The sequence below is a fragment of the Perognathus longimembris genome, chromosome 19 (assembly GCF_023159225.1).
Source record: "Perognathus longimembris pacificus isolate PPM17 chromosome 19, ASM2315922v1, whole genome shotgun sequence".
Taxonomy (NCBI): Eukaryota; Metazoa; Chordata; class Mammalia; order Rodentia; family Heteromyidae; genus Perognathus; species Perognathus longimembris.
The window spans coordinates 27175782-27203515 of record NC_063179.1 but is presented as its reverse complement, the minus strand read 5'-3'; the positions used below and the strand labels follow the sequence as shown (position 1 = coordinate 27203515).

Genomic DNA, 27734 nt, shown 5'->3' with positions numbered 1-27734 from the left:
CCACAATCTGGAGTCCTAACCTGTATATCTCACCCCACCCCAGACACAGGATGCTTCCCTACACTGTGTTTGCTGCTTCTTCCTCTCCCTTTCTCAAAACAGGATTTCAGCACTGTGAATGTCAGAGATGCTGGGAAATGAGGTCTCTGGGAAAAACTTTGGCAGGAAGTAGAAGAGGCCAGGGAAGGAGTGGTTATGGAGGAAGGAGAGGTCAGGAGAGTATTTACAGACCTGACCTTCAATGAAGCTGATGGGTACTCCAGTCACACTCCCCCTTCATGAAGTTTCCAGGAAGAAAATATTGTTGCCTCTTGTATATGGCCTTAGCAACATGGCAAGTTTGGGAGTACCTTAGATGCATCTCACACTTACAAATAAGAAACAAAGGATATTGAAGCTGAGCTTAGAGAAGAGCACCAGGAGCCTGAAATTGCTCTGTTTTTTGGTCTGAGTTTTCACTTTTCCTGGTTTTGAGATAGTGTGATCAACCTATCTTTTGTATTCACTCTTTTCAGGAAGGAGGCATTCACTGAAGCCCGAGGTGCTCGAAGGGGAGTCAAAAAAGTGATGGTTATTGTGACTGATGGGGAATCTCATGACTCCTATGATCTGAAAAAGGTCATCCAAGACTGTGAAGATGAAAACATTCAAAGGTTTTCCATAGCTGTAAGTATCTTGCTAGTTCTGACACTTGAAGGCATTAAATGTTGTTGTGAGGGATGCATTTTATATTCAGACCCTAGTCTTAGAAGATAATGGCTGTGTACCACCTACTGCACTCAGATGAAAATGAGACATCAAAAAGGATCTTAGGATTTCATTTGTTTTTCAAATAAAAGACAACTGTGTGGCATGTAAATGGCTTCCACACGCTATTCACTGACACCTGTCTCAGAGAACCTTCAGTTCTGAGTGTCTCTTTCAGGTAATTGTAGCAGAATTCCAAATGATTGTGCTTGACATATTTGAATTGAGTGAAATGGGAGAAATTTAGAAGTGTTATTTAAAAACAAAGATCACTTCTCCCTCGTAGAAAATAATGTTTATACAAGCTACCCATCCTTTGATGAAGGATCAAAATGCATGTCTTTTTTCACCTGCGATATTAAATAGTTCAAAATCATAGGTATGCAGATCACAGCAAATCCTGGGATTTTTAAAAAAACATTTTATATTTCCTCTAAATTCATACTTCTACATTGTACTTATACCCTTTGTTTTTATTCCTTAAACATATCACTTGGACATTTTTTTCCTGTTGAATTTTGTTTACTTGTCTATTTCCTATCACATAGACTGCTAAATACTTGGGAACATTGATATTACACATAACAATTCATTCATGGTCTAAAGCACAGAAATTAGATTTTTTGTGTCTATTTCCAAAAATACCAAGTTCTAAATGAAATTAAAGTTACTATGTAAATCCAATAGTTAATCAAGAATATGCTTAATTGGATCTGAGGAAGAAGGATAAAGATTTATTATCCTAGGATGTTGTATGATCTGCCAAATAATTTAGGTAACTCATGGGGTCGTTGGGAGGGTGGTCAGGGGAAAATTCACCAGGACTCACATAATTCAGAATTTGTATGAATTTCAAAGAAATGCATAAGTAACAGAACTGCTGACAGAAAAAGTAGTCCCACTGTGTACTCAGAGAGGGAAACATTTGTATAATATTTTCTGTGGAGTCTCTCGTGCCTTTTCTATGCATACTCTGGCTTGTGTAATGCCTAGGTATGGTCTAGAAAGCATTAAGAAAGCATCTTGAGAACTGTTTCTTAATGAGAGACAGGACTCATTTAACATAATGAACAATGATATCTGGGCCCCATGGCTCTAACCTGTAATCCTAGGCTGAGGGATGAAGCCAGGCTTAGCCAAAAAATTTACAAGACCTAATTTCAACCAAAACAACAACAATAACAACAACCAACCAAACAAACAAACAAAAAAACTAGTCAAGGTGGCCTTTGTTTGTCTTCCTATCTACAGAGGAAATGTAAGAGGAAGATCATATAGTCAAGACTGGCCATTAATAGTGTGAATCTGTTCAAAAGGTGTTGTCCTGGAATTGAGTCACAAGAAAACAAAGAAGCCATGTTTTTAGAGATCCAATTGGGAGTCTTCATAGGAGAGCCTGCTTCTGCAGATGGACTCCTGTCTCAATGACCCACAGCCCAGAACAGAGCTTGAACAAAGTTTTAAAGACTAAAACCACATGTTCAGGTGGGGCACCCAAGCCCAACAAAAGTGTTAAACGTAAAACAAAGCAAACTGGATGAGGATACCTATTCTTAATAAAAGTGCTGTACATGGTCAAAACCAACTATCAAGGGGAACAATCTGAGACTATCGCATCCCAATTACCTAGGGGAAGCATGACTTTCCTGGAGCTTAACAGCTCATGACATATCTGCACTCCAAAGAATGTCCTCTTACCAGCTCTGAGTTCTCAGAGTCCCCATCTTCTATTAAGATGCCAAGATAGTGTTACTTAAATCCAATATCCTTATTTTAAAGGGCCTGAGGCATAAATTAAATATTAGAGCTGTTTAGCATATGCTTGGCCCTGAGGTCAAACCTCAGTACTGCCACAAAAGGAAAGAACAATGGAAGGAAAAAGGAAAAGAAAGCAGGAAGGGAAAGGAAGGGAAGGGAAGGGAAGAAAAAGGAAGGGAAGGGAAGGGAAAAGAAGGGAAGTGAAGAGAAGGGAAGGGAAGCGAGGCTATATCTGTTTGAATTTTCCTTCTCTATCCAAGCTGCTCTGTACAGCCTTCTCCTTCATTTTCTTCCCTGGCTGCACAGCTGAGGTGGCTGAAAGCACTAGTAGAGTATTTGTTGAGATGTTACTAACCTCCCACATTTGACACTTTTAGCAAAGTACACAGAAATTGACTTTTTTCTTTCCTAATGTCATATATAAGTTTCTGGTATACACCTTCCTGCCCAATGTCTGGATGATGGAGTGGAGATGTAGTTTAAACTAGCCAAAGCTACCCAGATGGCCAGCCAGTTACCTTGCAGACAACTCCACCCTTCCTTAATAGTATGCCTATTCAAGGCATCACAAAGGTTTTCACAGATATTAGTGTACTCCTAGTAACAATGTAACAAGGGAGGAAGCTAAGAAAAGGTGATATACTGGAGTCCTATAGGTAGGAAAAGAAAGTCCTGTAGTGCTGATAGGCTTGTGTTTTTTCTGGATCAATCACTGGTGTTCTCCAGCAAATGGGAGCAAAATTTTTAGTCAAGCAAAGGGGGGAATACTCAAGAATGAATCCACCAACTTTTCTCTAGAAAGGAATATTTAAAAACCACTTTGCAACTTGCCTGACTAGATAGATGAAAACTCATATTCTCACATTAGCATTTAGTGTGCCAATTGCACACAGTGGTTACTAGTGGCTCCCAACCACTATCTATTTTATGATCAAATAAATATGTCCGCTGTAGATCATAAATGGTAGTACTTCAAATGTTAACTTTCTATAAATAAAAAACTGTACCTTTCTTAGACAATATATTATTTTTTCAGAGCATTTTAAATCAAACTTAAGAAAATGCGTGAGGTAACAAACAGTACAAGAAATGTACCCAAGGCCTAACGTATGAAACTATAATCTCTCTGTACATCACTTTGGCAATTAATAAGAATATAAATAAATAAAAGTAGTCAAATTCTCTAGGGTCCCAATTAATGATAATACCAACCATAAAAGTGTGTTTACAGTGTAAAAAAAAAAAGAAAATGCATGTGCATTCCAGAAAACTACCCAAATTATACACTCATAATACCTTACCTTCTTTTCAGTAATAATTTTTGGCATCTATTATACAAATCTGAAAGATTAATAACAATTTATTGCTGTTAGCTTTATGAAAAAGATGGCTAGGTTTTATACATATTTCGGAACTTTTAAACCTTAATAATTTATGGCTTATAAGTTACATGTCCAAATAATTCCTTAGCTGTTTAAAAATTGAGGTAATGTTTATACCCAGTGAGATGCATAAGTTCAATTTGGAAAGTGTGAATAATCTAAGAAGTCAGCAATAGCATAGATTCACATGATGTAACATACCATGTCCACATAGCAATCCCAGTCAAGATCACAGCAACTCTGTCACTCCAGAATGTTCCTCATGCTTTCCTTTGTTTTCAGTACATGGTCTCCATTAAATCCACTGCTGTCACCTATACTCCTGTGCCAGTTTTGTCCACTGCTGAATGCTGTCATACGAATGAAATCACATATAAGATATTCTTTTGTATTTCCTTTTCACTCAATACAGTTTTGATCTTTCAGTGGCTTCCAGATGAGTTATTATAATAAAAGTTTTATAGCTACTTAAAGTGAAAACCGAGGTGATAATCTTCAAGTACCACTTGTACACAAGTAAAATCTGTACTTATTTCTTATTATTAAATGATGCTTTCACTACCAATGGAAAAGAATTAAATATTTGTTTAGGTAAATGAAAGATGAGACTATCCAATCTCTTAATAGAAACAATAACAATATTTAAAAAATATTACTATCAAATATTTATCTGTTTTTCTCTTAATGTCAACAAAGTTTTTCAACTTCAAATGTAGAACTTGGTCAAATATTAATACTAAATTTTTGTATTTTAGACTTGGATATTTTTAGATTTCATTTTAATAAATTCCTGATCTTTGGATGATACAGTAAAGAAAATGAAAAGACAGCCCTCTTTCTGGACAAGAGGGTATGTAGTCAGAATATAATACAGATCTCTCAAAATCCACTAAAAGGAAAAAAATCAACCTATGTTTATTTAAATGAGCAGATAATTAAACAGACCTTAAGCAAATAAAGAACTATTATGACAAATAACCACATGAAAATCTCTCAACCTCACTAAACATTAGGGAAACACATAGTAAATAAGATACCACAAGGCAAATGAACAAGGCAAAACTGACAATAACAAGTGCCATCAGGGATGTAGTAAAATCTCTCAAATATTTTCTGTTAGTGGTAGTAATATTGAAAAATGAAATAATTGCTCTTGGGGATTGTTTGGCTTGACTTAGGGACTCGGTTCTGTCCCTGAGCTTTTGTGTTCAAGTCTAGTGATCTGCCTTTTGAGCTACAGCTCCACTTCTGGGTTTCTTGTTTTTTGGTAGAAAAGAATCTTATGGACTTTCCCACCTGAGCTGTCTTCACACTGTAATTTTCAGATCTCAGCAACCTGTGCAGTTAGAACTATAGGCATAAGCTGGCGCCCAGCTTAGGCACTTCTTATGAAGTTAGGACTACTATGCCACCCAGTATTCTTACTTGTAGATCTTAACTCAGCAAATAAACCAAAACTTGCCCACATAAATACATAGAAGCAAATATTTATAGTAGCTTAACTAATAAAATTTTGAAACTCAAATGTTCTTAGTGAACAAATTGTCATGTTGGAAGTCCTAATCATCAATAGAAAACAAGGCAACAGCATAGCTAGTTCTCAAATGCATTCTCAAAAAAAAAAAAAAGAGGAAAGCTCCTATTCCTTAAATATGAACTTGTGGGAAAAGCGAACACATAGCTGGCTTCCGAGATGGAACAAAAAAGAAGGAATCAACTATGTAAAATAAAAAAGAACTATGTGTATTAGTAGATGCATTCTGTACCTCAATTGTGTCTTAACGCATACCAGTAAAAGCCTAAAAAATGAGTATCAATTATGTGTCATTACTTATGAAATGATAAGCCTTCAATACAATACCTTAGTAATAACAATAAAATATATTTTATGTGTTATATACACACAATGAAATTCTATGCATCTATCAGAAAGAATGACACTGCCCCATTCATAAGGAAATGGAAGGACTTTGAAAAAAATTATACTAAGTGAAATGAGCCAGACCCAAAGAAACATGGATTCTATGGTTTCCCTCATAGGGAATAATTAGTACTCGTCTAAGATAGTCATAGCAGAAGATCACAGTAGCTCAATAGCTATGCCCGTATAATCACCTAAGATGATGCTAAGCAAAATGAATGTCAAGTTATGAAGACAAGTAGTATGTCATTGTTGTAGTTATTTTCAACATGCCATGTGAAACCATGCTTTTTTTTTTTCATACTCCTTTCCCATGGTCTTACCCCTGATATCACTGTAACTGATTTTAGTGCCCTGGATATAGTATATATGTGTATTGGAACTAGGGAAGGGAAAGGGAATACCAAAATCAAGAGACAAAGGATAAAAAGACAAACCAATGCAACAGCAATACTTACAAAACTGTATGGTGTAAACCAACTGTACAACTTATGGGGGGGAGAGGGAAATGGGGAGGGGGAAAATGGGGGAGGAGGTAACAAGTTGGGTGAAAAATGGTACTCACTGCCTTACATATGAAACCCCTCTGTTCTTCACTTTGACAATAAAGAAAAAATTATATTAAAAAATTCTGATATTCTTTTATCTTAAAAATACAATAGATATAACCTATAAAAATATTCCACACTATATATAGGTTATAAAAGGAAAGTGTTATAATGGAAAATAATAAAATATCCTATCTCCCAACACTAAAAAATAAAACTAAGCGAAACTAAACTAAATAAAATAAAAATAAACTAAATAAAATAAAAATAAACTCTACATCAGTAGAGTTTAAAAATTTGCTTGGAAATCTAAATATTGTTGTTAGCCCAACATTTGGGTGCAAGCAACAGTACCCCATTGTTTTCCTTCAAGATTGCCAACTTAAATTATGAGTACTATATGTTCAGAATATGTGTGCAAATATTAGATGCATATAGGCATATGTTTACATAGGTATACAACTTATTTATAGATGTACAACAAAGATACACACATGAACACATGAACATATTAATATGTGTATATGCACACTTATGCAGACATATGCATTTAGCTAATATGAGTATATGATTCTATATACTTGGATATGTGTGACACATTCATGTATCTATAACACATGTAACTTACTTTCTGATTTCATATGACATTATATGTGGTGTGACTAGCTGGAATAATATCAAAAGCATTCACACCATTATTTTTGAGCTATTGAATTTCAAAAGGTCAGCTAATAATAAAACAGACATTGAAATGCAAAAGAGCAAATTTTCACACAAACACACATATATGCAGGGTTTAAAAATATTTTCCTATGCTAATTAAAACATTTATTTAAGTTAACAATGATGGAACCGTGTATTCTTAAAGTGTATAAAATTTCGTTGTGTGAAGGTACCCTGCACACTATGGTTTGCTGACAGTATGCTTGATATCCTTATTTTTTGATCCTTTATTTCTTAACATATAGACGTTAAAATATATACTTGCTGTTTGTTTCTGTTGTAACTTAGATTCTTGGCCACTATAACCGAGGAAATTTGAGCACTGAAAAATTTGTGGCAGAAATAAAATCAATTGCAAGTGAACCCACCGAAAAACATTTCTTCAATGTCTCAGATGAATTGGCCCTTGTCACTATTGTCAAAGCTCTGGGAGAAAGAATATTTGCCCTGGAAGGTATGACTATTTCTCTTCATATTGGAAGCTTTCTCTATATTCAAACTCAATACAAGAGATTTTTGCTGTTTATTCCCAGCACATCACTAACACATTTTTACTGTGCACAATAGCTAGCAAGGAACAATTCCCTTCTACATAAATCTGCCATTGATCAAGCCTGCAGTATACAAAGAGAGCTGCTAGATGCTCTTTTTGTACAAAGCTGACAGTCTCAGTGAGAAAGACAGTGGTCAAATAGATACATAAGGAGAAAAATGTTTCCATGTGCTTTTGCTGTGAGACAGGTCTAGAATATGGAACTACTAGCTCTAGTTGAGTCTTTCCATTTGTTTCTATGTTCCACTGGGATTGCTCTGAGGTTATTATGATACAATAACCCTTTTGTTCCTATATTTCTTCTGGATTTTGCTTTTTGCACGTTTTACAGATTTTTCTGGAGTTTTGTCTTTAGTCTCCTGGCAGTGAAACTTCTATATATTATGGTGTGTATTATCTAAATCATGTGCTGGGTGTGGATATTTCTTTGATTTTCTTTTTCCTATGGCGCTGGCTGTTAAAGATGTTGAGGCTGCTATTCCCTCCTCTGCCTTAGATCAGTGATGTCAAGTAACAAATTCTTTGTAGCTAGATATTTCTTGACAAAAAGTCTTCAAAATTGTACTACCAGGCATACTGGACATTCCTTCTTCATGTTCTCTTTAAGAGAAACCAACACAGAATTATTTCCCTCTTACTGTGTCTCCAAGTCCAATTCACTCTCCTTATAAGGATTCTCTGAAAAGACTGTTGAATCTACATCATATAAACATTTTTTTAATCCATCAATCTCCTTAATGGGACTTGATAATAACAAACAAAAGGGAAACTGGAAATGAGAGGTAACTGGAAAAAGGTAGAACATTTCGATTGAGTTTTAGCAATCTAGGAAAAATATAGGAAAGTGAGTAATAGAATATTAAAATATACTGAAAGAAAATTATTTCACATAATGGCTTTCGATCCTATTTTGAGTAACTCATGATAATAAACATTTTGCTTACAACCTTATGCGCAGATACATAACTACGTAATAACATACGTAAATATTATAAAACTAAAATCAAGTTTTGCAAAAGTAAATCATGTAATATGCAATGCAGTATGATAGGTTTTTACTTTTGCTGTGTTTTCCTTTAATGAAAAAAATTCTGGATATTTTCAGTGCATAGATTTCATGTGAAGGTCATAATCAGTACTTGAAAATGTAGATAATGGAGATTGAGAGTACAGCCAGCCCGAATTGCTCTGTCTCCTTTTTTGCCCTGCCTTATTTCTCCCTGTGCCTTCAGAAACCAAGCACTTGACGTTTTTGTCAGTCTGAAGTTGCAGCTCCTTCTGAGGTGTGTGTCTGCCTTGTATTGTGGATAGTCATTTTCACATGGCTTTGGGCTTGCAACACTCATGTGGTGTCTTTAACCAATAAGTGGCCAGGTCATGGCTCTGCCTAGCTTTAAGGAAAAAAAAACATACAATGTCTTCCAAGTTAATTTGCACTTTGAGTTTTTGATAGCATAGGCTAAGGAACTATCTGTAACGATAATATCATAAATTACTCAGATGCATTAGTTATCAAGTAAATATCATTTCAAAATATCCTCTTATACAAGCAAATAAATATAGCCTAAAACTTGGAGATAGTAAGTACACATCACCTGGGGGACCGAGGGGAGGAGACTGAATTTGTTTGAAATGATATTTTAACAAACTAGAGCACAGATTGTAGGAACCCCACTGGAGTACCCAAATACTTTAAGACATTTTTATGTTTCATATCAAAATTGCTTCTGTGCTGTAATTACAGGCTCCTGCCTGTAATTCTAGATACTGCAGTTGGCTTTCAGTTCAAAGTCAACCTGGGCAGACAAATAAGTAACACTCTTATGTTTAATTAACCACCAAAAAATGTCAGAACTAGAGGTGTGGTTCAAGTAGTAGAAGGCAAGCCTTAAGTAAAAAGAAGCTAAACAAGAGCCTGAGACCCGGAGTTCAAGTCCCAGTACTGGCACATGAAGAAAAAGTAATTGTTTTATAAGGAACGCTGCAGATTAAAGCTGTCTCTTCTTGCTTTTGCTGCGGCACTTACAAAGTCTAACCAAGAGCAGTGCTTTGAGCAGATTTTTTTCCTTATTGTTTTCATAATGAGATCATAAAGTGCTTTTATCCTTGTTACTTGGGAAATCTCTTTCTCCTGTCACCAATTATCTCTAGATGGTAAATAGCTACAATTAAGACTCCTGCTTGCCAAGGACAGTCAGTGCCACCTAGTGAGGCAAGCAGGGCAAGAACTTATTTAATAAAATTGTGAAATCGTCCTGTGTCCCTTTCCCACCCAGCACTGGGAAATCACAGTGGTAACCAGAAGCTGTGCAGGGGCTAAAGTGGCTAGCTCACCCTCATGCAGGGTCCAGGTTGTGGCTGGGAGTAAGGAACTCAGAGGTGTAGGACAGGCAAGTCTAACCATGGGGCTAGTGTGAGAGCAAAAGTCACATAGTGTCTTTCTCCGGTTTCTCAGCTGAACAAAATGGCAGACATCAATGCTACCAACATTCAGTTTTATGCTGCTGCATCCATGCCATTGGCCTTATGAAGATAAATGGAAAAACACCTTACAGCACGGTGTATGAAAAATATGTGCTTAAGTACATAGAGGGCAATTCATATATGAGATTAACATTTTATAGTTGCTTTTGTATTGATTGCCTCCTTTAATCAATTTCTCTGAAAAGGCCAGTGCTAATGTATGTAGTTTTATGCCAGTAAATAAATAATACATGTATTTAAGTTCAGGACTGCTGCCTCAATAGAAAAGCAGGCTGACTTTTTTTTTAAGTTGTGTGTGTGTGTGTGTGTGTGTGTGTGTGTGTGTGTGTGTGTGTGTGTTTAACTTACTAAGGCCAAATAAATCAGTACCTTCCTACTGAGAAGCTTGTAGACCAACATTCCCTCAGTTCCCTCATGACCTTGTGGCTTTGATTCTGTGAATATTTTGAGAATAATTACAAGTACTTCCACAGAAGGCTCTGGAGTGTCTCTGCCTCTTAGTAAAGAGTTTCAAAATGAGTCCAAGATTCTTAATAAAAAAAAATCTGTAACCAGTTCACATATGACTGGAATCCCTGTGAAAAAGTGTCTTGCAGACCTGGAGGGAATACCCAGCAAAGACAAGCTGCCTCCCATCCTAAATCCTTTCTCAAGGAAGGGAATTCCAAGAAGATTTGTGGCTGAGATAAGGGTTGAAATTCTCTGTGAATAGTTGTGGGTTTTTTTCCCGTCTTCTAAAGTTTTAGCCTAGACATGATTCCTAGATATAAAAACAAGACAGAAGTGTTCTACTATGGTAATTTTCACAATGTGGTCCAAGAGCGCCTTAGGATTCACAGCATGCTAGGATATAGAAGACATAACAGTGGAGAATTCCATTTCTTCAGTAGGAATTGGAAAGCAGAAATATGACACAGAGACAGGAGTCCTTACACTACTTGGTCTTTCTTTTACTCAGCCCTCCCTAGGAATTCAGGACTGAGAAAACTATACTGGGTTCTCTGAGGTATTCTGAGATCTAGTTGATAAGAACTCAAGCTCGATCAGGCACTTGTTATCCTGTAAGTTAGCATTACACTGAAAGATACTGTTAATTGTTTACGGTGGAATTTTCCTGTGTTATAGCTACAGCTGACCAGTCTGCAGCATCATTTGAAATGGAAATGTCTCAGACCGGCTTCAGTGCTCATTATTCACAGGTACAAGATCACTTGGTAGAAAATGAAAGGGCTTTTGCAATCACTGGTGTTACAAGTGGAATTTCTAGTTCATGGTATAAGAAGTTATGTAAATCATGATGATGTTTCCAATAAATAGGGAAGTTGACATTACAGAAGCTTCTTGCTAGCAAATGTTATCTCACATCCCTCACTGTATTCTACAAATCATTTATCTGAAGTCTGTTTCCCACAATTGTGTATCTGGCTACATGAAATAATTTATTTGCTAGAGATATGGAATCTATGTCTTCCTCCATATCAAAGCATTCAAGGTGCTTGCTTTAAGTCCTTTGACATCTAAGACAAGAATTCTTAGCACTGAAAAGAAAGCACAAAGACAAGAATAGAAACTGTGTCATTTACAATTGGTTGAAAAAAGCCATCATGCATTATTGTATAAAGGAATGTTGACAACTCTAATTGTGTGTGTAATTTTGGACAAGTTAGTGTACCCATTTCTTTTTCTATATTATAGGGTTATAGCCCATAATGTTATTGGCAGGATTATATGAGTCAATTTATATAAACCACTTAGAATATTACTTGTAGCATTCTTAATGTGGAGTAAGTTTGTGTCTTCCGTTTTTATTAAATATTGTTGTTGTTTGTATTTGCACATAAGGACTGGGTCATGCTTGGAGCAGTAGGAGCCTATGACTGGAATGGAACAGTTGTCATGCAGAAGGCTAATCAAACCATAATTCCTGAAAACACAACCTTTCAGGTTGAGTCTGCCAAAGAGAATGAACCCCTTGCATCCTATTTAGGTAAGGTTTGGATATATTTGTTATTTTTAAAAATTATCTTTAAAACTCCTGATTATATTTTGATAGGTTTATACCAAATAGCAAGATCACTGTGAAGATTTAGGTCTTTTAAAGGACTCATGAAAGAATTGAATAACCTTAGTGAGTGAAAGGCCCGCAACCTGAAGACTACCCTTTCTCAGTTGGGATAGCCAGTGTAGGAAATGTTTGCGTGGGATACATGAACTTTACCAGGTGTCATTATGTCTGCTATTTACTCTCACCTGAAGACCTCTATATCCTTGTAGACAATGTTTATCCTTAAAGTTTCTCTCTGTGGGTCCTAATTTTGAAAAAGAGAATTTTATCTTATATTGCCATAGAGCTTCTTTGACAGCTCTATTCACAACACAGGTGAAAACTCATCTTAAACTCAGTGATATAATGCCATAACATGTTCTAATTTTTTGTTAGAAACTAGGCTACATGTGTCTGATGCCAGTTAATTCAGTATCTATACCAGTCTGGGAGCTCCCTGGGGTATATTATAGGGCTCCCTCGCCTCTGGAAGAAGATCTCAGAACATCATTTCTTAGCTCTCACTCAACAAATATTTTTTGACTCCTCTTTGGCTTTGGCCATTGTTTTTGGTTCTGGGGATGTAGTGATAAAGAAAATAAATACCTAGGCTTGAAGCATTCACATTGTATTTCTTTGTTGTATCTTCTCTTTCTATTTCATAACTTCTGTCAGTTTCATCATTTTCACTGGTATCTCCATGTATTTTCTATACAAGGACACCTAACAGAGTTATAGAGACAGCAGGACTTCAGAAGAGAAAAAGGACTTGAATTTTAGATGACTAAAAATACAGTAAGCAGCAAAGACACTGTTACTTCTTAAAAAAAATCCCTTAAGATATTCAACCACATTAATGAGAGTCTAGTCTTCTTTCTTGTGGAAGTCCCATTATATTCTAATTTGATCAGTAAACTTTAGCTATAATATCCCATTGTCTTAAGCATCACATATTCTAAAAACAAAGTGGTAAACCAGGCTAAACCAGTCACTGATTATTTAAGAAGTCATATCTAGAAACAGTTTGTTCCCTGCTACAAATCCCTCTTCCTCCAAAGCTTGAAGAAACCAGAGTTTAGAAGGCAAAGTGAACATTGCACATCTATGAAATATTTGGAAGATTGTGATAAAAAAAGATATTATATAAAATTCACATCAAGTTTTAGCATTAAGAGAGATGTTAGAGAGCAGAATCAAACATCTAATTTCCAAATTAAAAAGGCAAAGGACAAAACAATCACGTCATAGGTCTGAGGTCAGTCTGGTTCCACTGATTCTTATGCCAGTATTCACTTTGTCACCAAAATGCCCAATTCTGGGTTGATGAGGAAAGCATGCTACAAATATTGAATGTCTGCAGTGTGCCCCACATTGAATTACAAGATGAGTGAGGTAGATCTATACCTGCAAATTGCTCTGGGTGAGAAACAATGATGAAATAGCAATTATTCTTGGTATGCTATGTGCTTACAGAAAACTGACAGAGAGGGATGGAGGGCAGATTAGATCCTGTGAGACTGTTTTATGTAAAACACCCGGACTCAAGAACCAGTTTAACCTGAGGCTTCTTTCTGTCCCAGAAAGAGGAATTATGTAACACTTTTGCTCATATATAATTTATGTCATATAAATTAGTATAACTGTTACTTGCTACTGTGTTTGGTCGTGCCACAAAAGAGTATAGACCACATTGACTCATAAACTCTACTCAGAGAATATAATAAAAACAAATCGAGGGCTGGGAACATGGCCTAGTGGCAAGAGTGCTTGCCTTGTGTACATGAAGCCCTGGGTTCAATTCCCCAGTACCACTTATATAGAAAACAGCCAGAAATGGCACTGTGGCTCAAGTGGCAGAGTGCTAGCCTTGAGCAAAAAGAAGCAGGGCAGTGCTCAGGCCCTGAGTTCAAGGCCCAGGACTGGCAAAAAAAAAAAAACAAAACAACGAAATAAAAACAAATCCAATATTGAAGAATGTCAATGATATATGTATGATATTGAAGGAAATACCATTATTCTAAATATCCAAAGGGTAGGGAAGTAAAACCACTTACTGAAACATAATACACCCATCAAAGTAGAAGTGATAAAGCTATTCATGCTATAAGTCTCTAATTGATTACAGTTCTATCTGTAATTAAGGATAGCTGTGGATTACAGAAATTTGAGTTATAGACTTTCTGATTGCTTCTTTGGCTTCAGACAAATTACTATATCTGGCAAAGCTCCAATTTGCTTATTTCTAAAAATGCAATAATTGAATTGCATATAATTTGGGTAATTGAGATTAGTAAATTAAATAATGACTATAAGGAACTTAGCATTATTGCTGAAAAGCAATCAATATTTCTAGCCTATTGTTTTCTTGTTATGTTCTATTGTCCACAAAATATCTCTTTTGGTACTGTAGAATAACAATTTCCATTTCTTAATACTTGGACTCAAGTTCACCTTGTTGCTGTGCTACAGTTAAAGAATTTGAGATGGAAACATTGCCCACGATATTTGGCATAGTCCATTATGATCAAGTGTCCTTAAAAAGTCCCAGAGAACCTTTCCAATGGAGATATAACTATGGGAAATGGGTAGAGAGATTTGTCATTTGTTTTGAAAACCTACAAAGTCCCACATTTGGTCGAGTATGCATGGTCCATGGATGCATAAAAGGAAGAGTATAGCTTATTCTCCACAGAACCTGCTCATGATTTTAGTCAGGGAGAACTGTGTCAGACATCTCACTTACAGAATCCTAAGACAAAGCACTTATTGACATCAAGAACCACTAAGTTTGGTTATATTTTATTGCAGCAGCAATAAAAAGCAAAATACAGGTGAATTGTGCATAATAATTGCTTCTACTAAGTGGTAAATGTTTAGAAACTTTTTTTTTTTTTTTTTGGTCAGTCCTGGGCCTTGGACTCAGGGCCTGAGCACTGTCCCTGGCTTCTTCCCGCTCAAGGCTAGCACTCTGCCACCTGAGCCACAGCGCCGCTTCTGGCCGTTTTCTGTATATGTGGTGCTGGGGAATCGAACCTAGGGCCTCGTGTATCCGAGGCAGGCACTCTTGCCACTAGGCTATATCCCCAGCCCTAGAAACTTTTAATGTATTATGTGAAGTCCATAAATCTATGACATGGGTCACAATTTCTATAAAATTCATATATTTTAATTATAAATTTGACACCAAAGTGCTTTGGGTGTTCTACATTATAATTACATTATTAAATTCCTTAAAGACAAACTCTCAGAGTCTCAAACCTTATATCTCCCAAAACTTCAGTTCATGGTTGATGAAAACAAATGTGGAGAATTTAAACCTTAAAGAAATCACAGTAAGAAAACATTAACAATTTTCATTCTTGATCTTAATATTTATATGACTCCTCTTGCTAATTACACCTCATAAAGAGATGCCCACAAAAAATATAAAACTATTATCCCAGCCATGTAAAATGATTCATCATATATTGCATGTTGACCTTAAGGGACCAGATGTACTAGCAGAATCTCTCTGTCATTAGGTTACACTGTGAACTCAGCCACAGTCCCTGGAGATGTGCTGTATATTGCGGGGCAGCCTCGGTACAATCATACAGGCCAGGTCATCATCTACAGGATGGAGGATGCAGATGTCAAGATTCTCCAGACACTCAATGGAGAGCAGGTAAACTCAAAAATATTGTTCTAAATCTGACTGTCAAAATTCTGTATGTGTCCATTGTCCTAACCGTTTTCAGTTCCTTTAAAGTCATGTTGACGTTTGCTGATCTGATGTGTGGAGAAGAAAAAAATAGTTTCAGGGTAAAACCTAAAGAGAATCATTTCTGTTATTCTCAGACTATTAAATCCACCCATCCTCAAAGATGAGATTGATTAATATACTTTATCATAGAGACTGCTCAGCTAGCACCTGTCTATATTCCATTTCTTTTGAGACCAATTCTCACATCCTCTTCTAGATTGACAGAAGATAAATGTACAACATTTCACCTTCCTTGAGAATCTCTGCCATTCATCAAGCTGTCTTTCTCTGTCTTATGTCCTAGATTGGCTCCTACTTTGGTAGTGTTTTAACAACAGTTGACATTGATAAAGATTCTAATACTGACATTCTTCTCGTTGGTGCTCCGATGTACATGGGGACAGAGAAAGAAGAACAAGGAAAAGTGTACGTGTACACCTTGAACCAGGTAATAGTATCTGAGTGTGGCTGATATGCAGAAAAATCTCATCCTTTCCTTCAATTTTGAATAAAGCAGTTTTTTTTAATATTTTTTTTTTATCAAACTGAATTACAGAGAGGTTACAGTTTCATACATTAGGCATTGGATACATTTCTTGTACTGTTTGTTACCTGGTCCCTCATTCCCCCCTCCTCCCTCCCTCTTTCCCTTCCCCCTCTCCCCCCATGAGTTGTTCAGTTGTTCAGTTCATTTTCACCAGTTTGTAAGTATTGCTTTTGTAGTTGGTTGTCTTTTTTTACCGTGTCCCTCGATTTTTGTATTCCCTTCCAATTTCCTGGTTCTAATACCAGTATACACGGTTTCCATTATACTCAGATAAGATACAGAGATAGTGTAGGTACAACCACAGGAAGGTGATACAGGAATATCATCAATAATAGAGGCTACAGTTACATATGGCACGTTGAAAGTATTTACAACTGTGATATAACAATCGTTTCCGTGACATGGAGTTCATTTCACTTAGCATTATCTTATGTGTTCATAAAGCAGTTTTAATGTTTTACTCGCCTTGAAAAAATATGAGAGACCATTTGTCCAGCAACCTCTCAGTACGTTAATTTTTTTACCTGAATATTTATGATCAAGAAGACAAACCTAGGGCTGGGAATATGGCCTTCTGGTAAGAGTGCTTGCCTTGTATACATGAATCCCTGGGTTCAATTCCTCAGCACCACATACATAGAAAACGGCCAGAAGTTGCGCTGTGGCTCAAGTGGCATAGTGCTAGCCTTGAGCAAAAAGAAGCCAGGGACAGTCTGAGTTCAAGGTCCTGGACTAGCCAAAAAAGAAGAAGAAGAAGAAGAAGAAGAAGAAGAAGAAGAAGAAGAAGAAGAAGAAGAAGAAGAAGAAGAAGAAGAAGAAGAAGAAGAAGAAGAAGAAGACGAAGACGACAAACCCAAATCTCACTAACTTGCTGAATAAGCCTAGCCATAAGCCATTCAGGAGTTCCGGACTGGGAGTGATATTAGCAGATAAAGTGGTTTGGGAGCTTCAAAGCCACAAGGAACTCAGATCAGACCCTAAGGTCTTCAGAATGCTTCAGGATAGTTCACTGGATTCCACTGAGATTTTCTTTTCAAATCCTGAATTTAATCATCATTTATCTGGTGGAATATTTCTTGACTTCATCAAATGAATATTTCACAGTTTATAGAAAGCCAGTTTTAATTTAGGTTTTTAATTTTTTTTTACTCTCGTACTAATTATTTAAAAATCATAAATAGTATGTCATTCTTGCCGTTTTTTATCCTGGATTTATTTTCTCCTGTCAATTTGTTAGCTTTTCATTGTGTACTATTTTTATCTCCCAACCTTCAAGAAGTGTGTTCTTATTCATTTTTGCTAGTGCTTTCTATGTTGACTAGGTTGCTCATTTGAGGACTCCTTTTGTTTTGTCTTGTTTTTAGAGTATCTCCTACATTCCAGATTGGCCTAGAATATGCTCTGAAACCCACTTGGGCTCTCATGCATCTGCCTCCTAAACTCTTTAGGTATAGGCATACCTTGCTTGCTTGCTTGCTTGCTTTCTTCTGGTGGTGAGAGTGATGAGGAGAGGTTGAGTCAGGGACTCACTATGTAATCCACGTGGGCCTCAAACTCATGATCTTATTGCCTCCACTTCTTTTGTTTGGGAATTGCAGGTGTGTAATTCACACCAAGCAGCAAAAGTTTGCTTTTTGAACCAAGTACTTTTTTCTCTATGTTTTAAAGTACAGAAACAAGAGAAAGGTATAACTAAAAGGCAATGCAGAGTAAAGCAGGGATTCTGACACAAATTGTGGATTTGAGATCTGTTCTTTGACTTTAAAAAAGATGGTGTTAATTACAACAATTAAGTTAAGAAGGGACTCCACTGGAATTCTCAACATTCCTCCTTTCTCACATTTCTAGTCTAGTCTTTGAAATCCTTAAGCTAGCTCTCAAGTCAGCACACTTTGTAAATTTTACAAATTTTACCATTTGCTTAGAAATGCTTTTTTGGTTTGGGGGCTTGAACTCAGGGCCTGGGTACTGTCCTTGGGCTGTTTTTCTCAAGGCCATCACTGTATCACTTTGAGCCACTTCTGGTTTTCTAGTGATTAATTGAAGATAAGAGTCTCACAGAGATTTTTCTGTCTGGGCTGGCTTCAAACCATGATCTTCAGATCCTGAGTAGCTAGGATTGCAGGTGAGCCCGCCCAGCACCCAGCTTACAAATCGTTTTTAATAGGGCTGATTTCATGTGTACTCTTAGAACTTTACTTAGCTGCAGTGATAGAAATCTTTAAATATCCTGTTCATCTTTCTTACAGTCAAGGTTTGAATATCAGATGAGCCTGGAACCAATTAAACAGGCTTGCTGCTCCACTCTGAAACACAATTCATGCACAAAAGAGAACACAAATGAGCCATGCGGGGCTCGCTTTGGGACAGCTATTGCTGCAGTCAAAGACCTCAATGTTGACGGTTTCAATGATGTGGTGATAGGAGCCCCCCTGGAAAACGATCATGCAGGAGCTGTGTACATTTATCACGGCAGTGGCAAGACCATAAAGAAAGAGTATGCCCAGGTAAGATGTCCAGTCTATGGGTTTTTGCCCTGCAGTGGTAAGCAGGGCCAAAGCCAGCATTATCCATATTCTTCATTTATTTAATTCCTTACTTCTGAGTCTAGTGAGAAACAAGATGTAATCCTCTCCTGCTTTTTTTTAGAGAGAGAGAGAGGAATTACTCTATATTTTACTCTATATATTACTGTAATCTACTATCGTTTCTATTATTATTTGCCATACCTCCAAAATCTGATCTTTTAAAATGGCAGAACTCAAAACAGACAAAAGAACTCTCTGAAGAGGAGCTATTTAACATCTTAGTGTGCTTTATTCTAAAGAGAACAATAATTGCATGAGTTTACCAATAAAGGAGATGCTATTATTGTGTTTACATTCAATATATGTATTCTTATAATAACATTTTTTGACTTTATAATTATGGATTAAGTTGGTATGTTTTCCATAAATGAGTTGAGATTTCTGAAGGTCTATAATTTTCTCACAAGTAGCCCTTGGGGGAAAAATGAATAATTAAACCTAACCTCCAGGGGGTTTTGTTATTACAGCTTTAAATTTGATTTCAGTTAACGGCTTTAACCTATAAATTTAATTTCTTCACACATAAGAAAAATATTAATTCACAGAAAGGCCTCACACAGTATTAAAACAAGAAAGCTTAAAAGTGTTCTACTATAATTGTATGTTCTATGTAATAATAGGCATTAAACAACTACTTATGAATAAAATGTATCTCAATATTTAGCTTATAAGCCATGAAAAGAATTCAGAACATTAGCTCTTTCTTTTTACATTCAAGTCATCTCTTTGGTTCTGTAGTCAACAGTTTTCAAACTCTATTCATATATTGTGAAGTTGTGTTTAGCTTTCATAATGCCATAGTGGCATTAATAGAGAACAAAATAAAGAGCCAGTGTCAGTAACAATACCTTGATCCAAATGATAATTGGCTTGTTTCTGTTACCAATAGTCATAGTATTATATATTTAACTAAAAGCAGGCAGCATTAGCAGTTGGGCATGATAGAACCAGGAAATTCATCTAGAACTTCTCTCTTGTGTTCCATGGCTTCTTTCTTCCACATTAATCCTTCAACATTAGTAGAAAAGCATTTGCAATAGAGAATATGTTTAATCACTTAATGGAATATATTGTTCTTTTTTTTTTTTTTTTTTTTTTGGCCAGTCCTAGGGCTTGAACTCAGGGCCTGAGCAATGTCCCTAGCTTTTTTTCCCTCAAGGCTAGCATGCTACCACTCCAGCCACAGTGCCACTTCGACTTTTTCTGTTTATGTGGTGCTGAGGAATTAAACCCAGGGCTTCATGCATGCTAGGCAAGCACTCTACCACTAGGCCACATTCTTAGCTCATGGAATAGATTGTCACTGCAAGTTTTAATGAAATATTGATAAATCAAGGTGCCGCTATAAAAAAATACCACAACAGAATATTAGATTTGTTTACTTATTAGCAAAATGTTTTCTAAAGGAATAAATGAAGAGCTTTTTTGTTTCCATAGGAACAAGATGTGCTGCCGAATCAAATGGAATCATTCCTTCAGGACCAATGAGACAGCTCTGAGACTCTGTCTCTGTCTCTGTCTCAGTCTCTCTCTCCCTTTCTCACTTCCTCCCTCTCTCCCTCCCTCCCTTCCTCCCTCTCCCCCCCCCCCCGCTTTTTTCTCTCCTTGAAAAAAATAGGCAATAATTCCCAATGAGAAACAAAAGTTAAAGCATGAGAACTATTTCCATTTGGTTAGCCTGATTTGGTGTTTTATGTTATTTAAGAGAAAACCAGTCAGTCAGTCTTTTCCTCTTGACATCAGGTTCTACCAAAATAATATCAACTGGCACCAACACTGAGTCAAGAGGTGCAGACATCACACATACCTTGCAAGGTTATACACTCAGAGTAGCCCCCAAGAACTCCATATTCCCTTGTGTCTCCTACAAGGACAGTTTTTGACAGACAGTAAAGAAGGTTGCCTCATGGAAAATTTATCTGGTGGAGTATATTTGATAGAGTTATTTTACCCACTCATAAAGCTCAGTGAATCCTGGCAAATAACCTCCTATCCACTCTTCCATTCCCCAATTGCTTGCTTACAAAATCTGTTCCCAAGCCTTACAGAAGGGTTAAATAGCTCTATGTAACAGAGTTGAGAAAGAACTAGAAAGTAGAGGCAGTTACTCATAATAGTTCTCTTGGGTGATTATTTATTTATTTCCCCTTTCGCTGGTATCCTTGAAATGATTTTTTCTGTTCAATGCCCTCTGGGAGTATCTGAATATTTCCTCTTGTCTCCACATGAAGAGCATCATGGCTCCCAAAAGATCTTTATTTGTTTTTGTTTGCCAATGTAGCCTCATATTTATTTGAAACTGTTTAGAGCAGATACTTTGATATAAAACTCTTCCTTGGCACTTTCCCAGCATATCCCATCAGGTGGAGATGGCAAGACACTGAAATTTTTTGGCCAGTCTATTCATGGAGAAATGGATTTGAATGGCGATGGTCTGACTGATGTGACTATTGGGGGTCTTGGTGGTGCTGCCCTCTTCTGGTAAGTATTTTATAATATGTGGTTGGTTTGGTGGCATTTCACAGCTAGTTTTGGTGCTCACACAGTATGATTGGAGCTCTGGCCATACTAAATGTCTATTTCTGTTTGTACATCTTCATGGCGACACGAGTTTCCCATTTGAGTAAGTGGGAGAAATCAGAGTCTTAAGAACACAGAAGTTACATGGAAAAGACAACTAGAACAACTTTTAGTTTGGTCACCTATTATATACTTAATTATAAAATAGATATTCTGTTTTGGGTAAATAGTACAGGAAGAGAAGGTTTCTTTAAAAAATTATATGTGTATAAAGAAGAAAACATCTCTAACTTTGAGTTGCATACAGCTTTCAGTGTTGACTGACTTTATTTCTTGACTTGCATAGCAATAGAAGTTGTCTTTCTCATAACCCAGGTTCTAATGGTGGCATAATATAACCAGTGAGGGTATTGGGACTTAAAGATTAAATTTTGCAGTGCTTAAGCAGGGATAGAACAGGATACAGATGTCCGGTAATGAGAAGAGACTGTAAAAAATATCCAGGAGGAGACAATGAGAACTTAACCACATACACTAGATTGAGCCACAGCTCCAATAAAGAGCCAGTTGGCTCATGAGAGTCTGTGTGAAGTGGACATTGATCAAGGCAGTCCGATAAGTGAAGAATCTGTATTACTGAATGACAAATCAGCCATTCATTCATTGATGAAGAGATACAAACTAGCCAATACATAGAAACTCTTTGTCAATAAGTATTTCAAGTCTTAAAAATTGTGTTTATTCACAAGGACTTTACTTTGCAAAATAATTTAAAGCTATAATTATTGACTATAAAGATATACAGTTTTTACAGACATCATAGCACTGTATTTAACAACCATTTTTAATAAAAAGAATGAGAGGTGATAGAATACTTAGATTATTGTATATTCATGTGCTGCTATAGTAGTCTGCCATTAATGAAAATGTTCTCAGAAGAATATAAATATTCATAAGAAATTTCTCATAGAGGTAAAAGGGCTGCATAGATCTCACTGAAATTGAGGAAAGTAAAACTATGGATAAAGGGTGACAATCACACTTCTTATTATTTAAGATAATTAACATGTAAATGAAATAACAAACATGCACAATGCCTCAAATATTACACTGCTTCTTTCTAGAAACAACAAAAAATGATCAACTATTGCACACTAGTTTAAAATTAGCTAGATTCCCCTAGTTTTCTGGCTGTGTCTCTGGACCATTTCAAAATTAGTGAGGAAATACAGAAGTCTCTAAAATATAGTTTCAATTTTGAGCTTGCTTCTGAGAACTCAGCTCCATCTCTTTTCCATCAAAAGCAAAGCTAAATCGTTGGCCTTTGAACCAAAGGATAGTTCTAAAAATAACCCGAGTCTTTTCAGAACATAAAATATGGACTCTCCTCTGTGTCAAAAATGGTAGAAAATCATTTCCAGAAGTTAACATAGCCCTCATAAGCTTATGATATGCATTCAGTGCAAAGAGGTGTGAGCAATTCCTATTTTGATGTGGTTCTAGGACTCGAGATGTGGCTGTAGTTAAAGTGACCATGAACTTTGAACCTAATAAAGTGAATATTCAAAAGAAAAACTGCCATATGGAGGGAAAGGAAACAGTGTGTATAAATGCTACAATATGTTTTAATGTGAAACTAAAGTCTAAAGAAGACTCCATTTACAAAGCTGGTAAGCATTAATAATAATTACAGCAAGTCCTTTGGTGATGAGGATAATGCATTTCCTCTAGCATGATAAAATCTAATAGGATATTACATTTCCCTGAGCCACAGGGATTGAAGTATGTTTGTCTTATTATACTGAGCATTAAAAACAGTTCTGTTATACAGAAACAGATTAGGAAACCTAGTAAATTCTATAGCAGGAATTGTATTCAATGGCCTCTTTGTGTGTGTGCATATATAACATATTATATAAATGTATTATATTATATATAAACACATGCATACACTAATCCAGACATAGCAATTTGAAATGGGATCAAAATGTGTCATTTTTCCTTCCAGTCGATTTTCATAAAAATCTTCTTCCATCTCCTGCCCCCTCCTGGGGAATACTGGAACTGCTTTTCGTTGAGAAGGCTAGGTTCCTTTGTGAGAGTTGAGCATTTTGGTATGGAATTGTCAGGTGCATGTGTCAGCCTGTGCATTTCTCCCATCCTATATTCAGTATTTCTCTTTTTAAGGTAGTTTTTTAATGATGCTAAAATACACTGGAGTCAAAGTTATGAAGAACTTTGACTGGGAAGAGTAATTTCCTCTGTAAACTAAAATATGAGTAGAGAGAAAAAATTCTTAAAATTTTGCTTTCTTAATTTTCTCTATATGTGCATATAGATACTTTCACATAATTCCCTGACTAGAAGATCAGCAGGATGTAAGGGTGTCAACTAATGATTTAGTTTTCATATGCAACACTCAGTTGTATTTAATTTTTATTAAGAAAACAACTAAGCAATCAAATAAGGATTGTGACTATTTTTATTGTGGCATGCACATTTTATTGAATTTAATAGTGCCTTGGAAATAATCAATGGTGTTGCTTTTTTCTTTTAAAAGGGAAAAATATCTATGTAAGTCTATTCTTACCTCTATTGAAATACATTTGAAAGTAAGGAAATACATAACAAATATTTTTTACAATGTTACATTTCTAAACTAGGAAATATATTTTTAACCCACAGACATGATCACTAAATTAGTTTTCTGTATGCATGTGCATATCAATATGTTTATATGATTACCAAAAGTTACTATAATAAAACTAAGTATATAGTGAACTCAGACAGAGTTCTCTAGAGTTCCTCATGGTTATCTTTAGGACCACTAATCATAACTTCCTTACAGTGATAGGGATATACTAAATAAGATTTTTTGGCCGATCCAACAATGCTAATAAATTAAATCATATGAAAATCACTCCCAAGCAAACATTTCTGCTAATTTTTCTTTCATTTTAATGGTGTTTCAATTTTGTTTCTATGCCTCTGAAGATATGCAGTACCGGGTCACATTAGATTCACTAAGACAGATATCACGAAGTTTTTTCTCTGGGACCCAAGAGAGAAGGATCCAAAGGAACATCACAGTCCAAGACTCAGAATGCACTAAGCACTCCTTCTACATGTTGGCAAGTAAATCATATATTGTAGCTGCCTCATTCCAAGCATACAGTCAGAGGTCTTATTTCAAGTCAATCAAGTTCTTTCTGTTGGATTTCAAAAGTGTACAATATAAAACAGACTTTGTTCACTCTTATTAGAAAATTGCAGGTCCAATGTTTCTTCATTTCCAATGAAATTACCTTTAATTTCCCCTGTATGTATCAGATAGACACTTGTCATTGAACCGTGAAAGACCTGGTGCCTTTTTCACAAGAGGCCTTATCCGCTGATGCATTTCTTCATTCATTTATTCTTTTAACCTAAATATGTTAGTGAACTTCTGGGGGCCTCAACTATCTATGTGTGTGATAAATGATTCACGGTCCAGAGGACAAATAACCTTGTACTATTTTTGAGGCCCATTGATCCACATGTCTTGTTCTTTGACTTTAGATGAAGGGAGACAAATCTGGTATTTTTTTACCCTCTCAGGCTTTGTGCTACTTCAGCTTTTTAATTTAGTGGATACTGAGGTTTACAAGGCAAATTATCAATCTCTAATGATTTCTTTAGTTCCCAACCAAAGACAGGAGTTTCTTAAAACATTTCGACTATCTGTGATACTAATTGTAACCCCCCAAAAAAACAACCCCAAAAGCAGTAGAATTAAGTGCTGGTTTTAGTAACTAAGACTAAAACTTAAGAGACTTGAACATGACCTTGGAATTCCCATCTCTGACTGACTTCTGGATTCTTTATGTATTCATATTATATATTTTCAAATTTATAGTTAGAGACAAAAGAGTGACAGAAAATGACCATACTGAGATGCTTTCTTGCTCAGTAATTTTCATGTCAGTATTCCACATGAAACATATCAGCTTACTCTATCAACAGTGAGGTCAATTTATAATATGAAGAAACAAAACCAGTTATCCCTTCTCCTTAGTTCATCAGAACTGAGCACTTAGGAGTTAGAATTTGTTTAAAACTTAATGTTCACCGAACACATGTGAAATAGTAGCATTGCCTGCATTGTTTCTGGTGACTGATGTTTAAAAAAAATTCCTTTGGATTATAATGGGCACAGTAGCATGTGTCCAGCAGCAGGGGTGGAATTAGTCTTCTTGCTCCTCCATATTCTTTTTTTTTTTCAAATTTTTATTATCAAACTGTTGTACAGAGAGGTTACAGTTTCATATGTTAGGCATTGGAAAAGGTGTTATTGCTCCTCCATATTCTAAGTGGCTTCGATAAGGTCATTTTTCAGAGGCTGAATGTATTATTTGTAAAATAAGAACCATAATAGTTACTCATCTCAGAGGACTATCAAAATTATGCACAATAAAGTGTTTAAACTTTACAAATTTCATCTTGATAAATGAGGATTGTTATTGGTAATAATTGACATTATTAATCCTATTCAAACCATTTTTATATCAGTTGACATTCTAAACTTTTACAACTCTGGGTTTATCCTATATTGAAATATAATTCACTTTAAAAATGTTTGCCCTTCAGAAGTCAAGAGACGTACATTTCAAAAATGAGTTTTAGCTTGAGGTGTCAGTAGAAACAGCCTTGATAGGCCAGTAGCTCAGGGTGATAGTTAAGGCAGGCTAGGCACTGTGTGTCACATCACCCCAGCAGACCCCTCTGAGGAGCTAGAGGTGAGTTAGTACGTCCTACCCTTGAACCCTCTGCTTTCCAGTGATGTCTCCTGTCAAGCAGGAAGGCCATCCCACTCCAGCAAAGCAAAAACATGAGGAGTTCACATATCAGATTAGATGCATGAATGTCCCAGTGATTCACAGAGGCATAAAGAAGCCACAGGAAGATCAGAACATCCAGCGAAGGCAATGCCAATGGTGTTCTTTTTTTTTTTTTTTTTTTTTGATATTTACAAATGCAAATAGGAAGAGTATAATTATGAGTAAACCCAAGAAACGAGTACAGAATTCAACAACAATGAATAAATAACTAAATACAGTAGGCTGGTTTATAGAAAACCAGTTCAGGGAAAAAGTACATGAGGTGACAAGTCATCTGGAGAAGAGTCAAAAATGAAGAAACTTTAAGAAAAATAGAGAAAAACATCATTATCATCTTAGGTTATCATATCTGAAGTTTAGTTGAAAATATTTTATGAAAATTCTGTATGCCTAATGTTTTTTACTCAAAAAAGCACATCATTTTTCCTTGACAAACATTCTGTTTTGCCTAGCTTATGATGCTACCCTCTTCTTAACAGGCCTGTTCATTTAGGAGCAGGTAGACTTGATGAATGAGATAGCTCTGCTTTCTCTCTTGCCCTGCACGACATAGCCTGAGGTAGCTTTTGAAATCACAATTAATACTGTCATTTCTCTAATTAAACAACTCCTAGAATATTCTGATCATATTGGAGTATGTTCTCTTAATTGGGGTTTTTAGTTCAAGATAAGGACATTAGACAGTAGGCAATCAGTTGGGAGAGCTGATGATGTTTGAGCAAAAATATATTAACCAGAAATCTGGCTTAGGTAGGGGAGTTGGTGTAGTATAGGTCAAAGCAAAGACAGAAAAATGGAATAATTAATAACTAACCCCACCAATAGTTTTGGCAATATTTAAAACCTATTAGAATCATTTTGAATATATCAAATTAATACTAGAAGATGCATAGACTACAATATGTATGTCATGAAACAACAGTGCTGTGTTTAATAATAAATAGTATTATTCAGTACTACAAGATATACAGGATACAGAAGTTAATTAGTCAAGATCAGTCAGTGATGTCACCAAATGAAGATACCAATAATGCAGAGAGAAGCAGGCATGTGAGTACCTAACTCTAGAATTCTTCCAAGTCTATTTAAGCTGAGTCTAAAGCTGTGAAGATTGGATAGTAGGCTACTGTTGTAGTCTAGACAAGAAAGAAATTAATGAAAAGCTAGATGAGGAGGTAGCAGTGGGAATTAAAAGGAAGTAAAAGATGCAAGAGTTATTTCAGAGACAATCAATAGGAATTGGCAACTGCTGAGATATGCAGTAAGGGGCACAGAAGAGACAGAGATAAATTAGAAACTT

General features: G+C 36.0%; 1 protein-coding gene across 1 annotated transcript in view; it reads left to right on the top strand.

Moving 5' to 3' along the window:
- Nucleotides 1-27734, top strand: part of Itga1 (integrin subunit alpha 1) — a 139790-nt gene that overhangs the window by 88733 nt on the left and 23323 nt on the right. The window contains exons 8-17 of the mRNA XM_048368185.1: nt 516-666; nt 7368-7533; nt 11242-11315; nt 11959-12103; nt 15682-15824; nt 16207-16350; nt 18699-18956; nt 21388-21518; nt 23061-23227; nt 24552-24688. Coding sequence (XP_048224142.1) covers nt 516-666; nt 7368-7533; nt 11242-11315; nt 11959-12103; nt 15682-15824; nt 16207-16350; nt 18699-18956; nt 21388-21518; nt 23061-23227; nt 24552-24688 — 1516 coding nt within the window. The remainder of the gene's footprint in view (nt 1-515; nt 667-7367; nt 7534-11241; nt 11316-11958; nt 12104-15681; nt 15825-16206; nt 16351-18698; nt 18957-21387; nt 21519-23060; nt 23228-24551; nt 24689-27734) is intronic.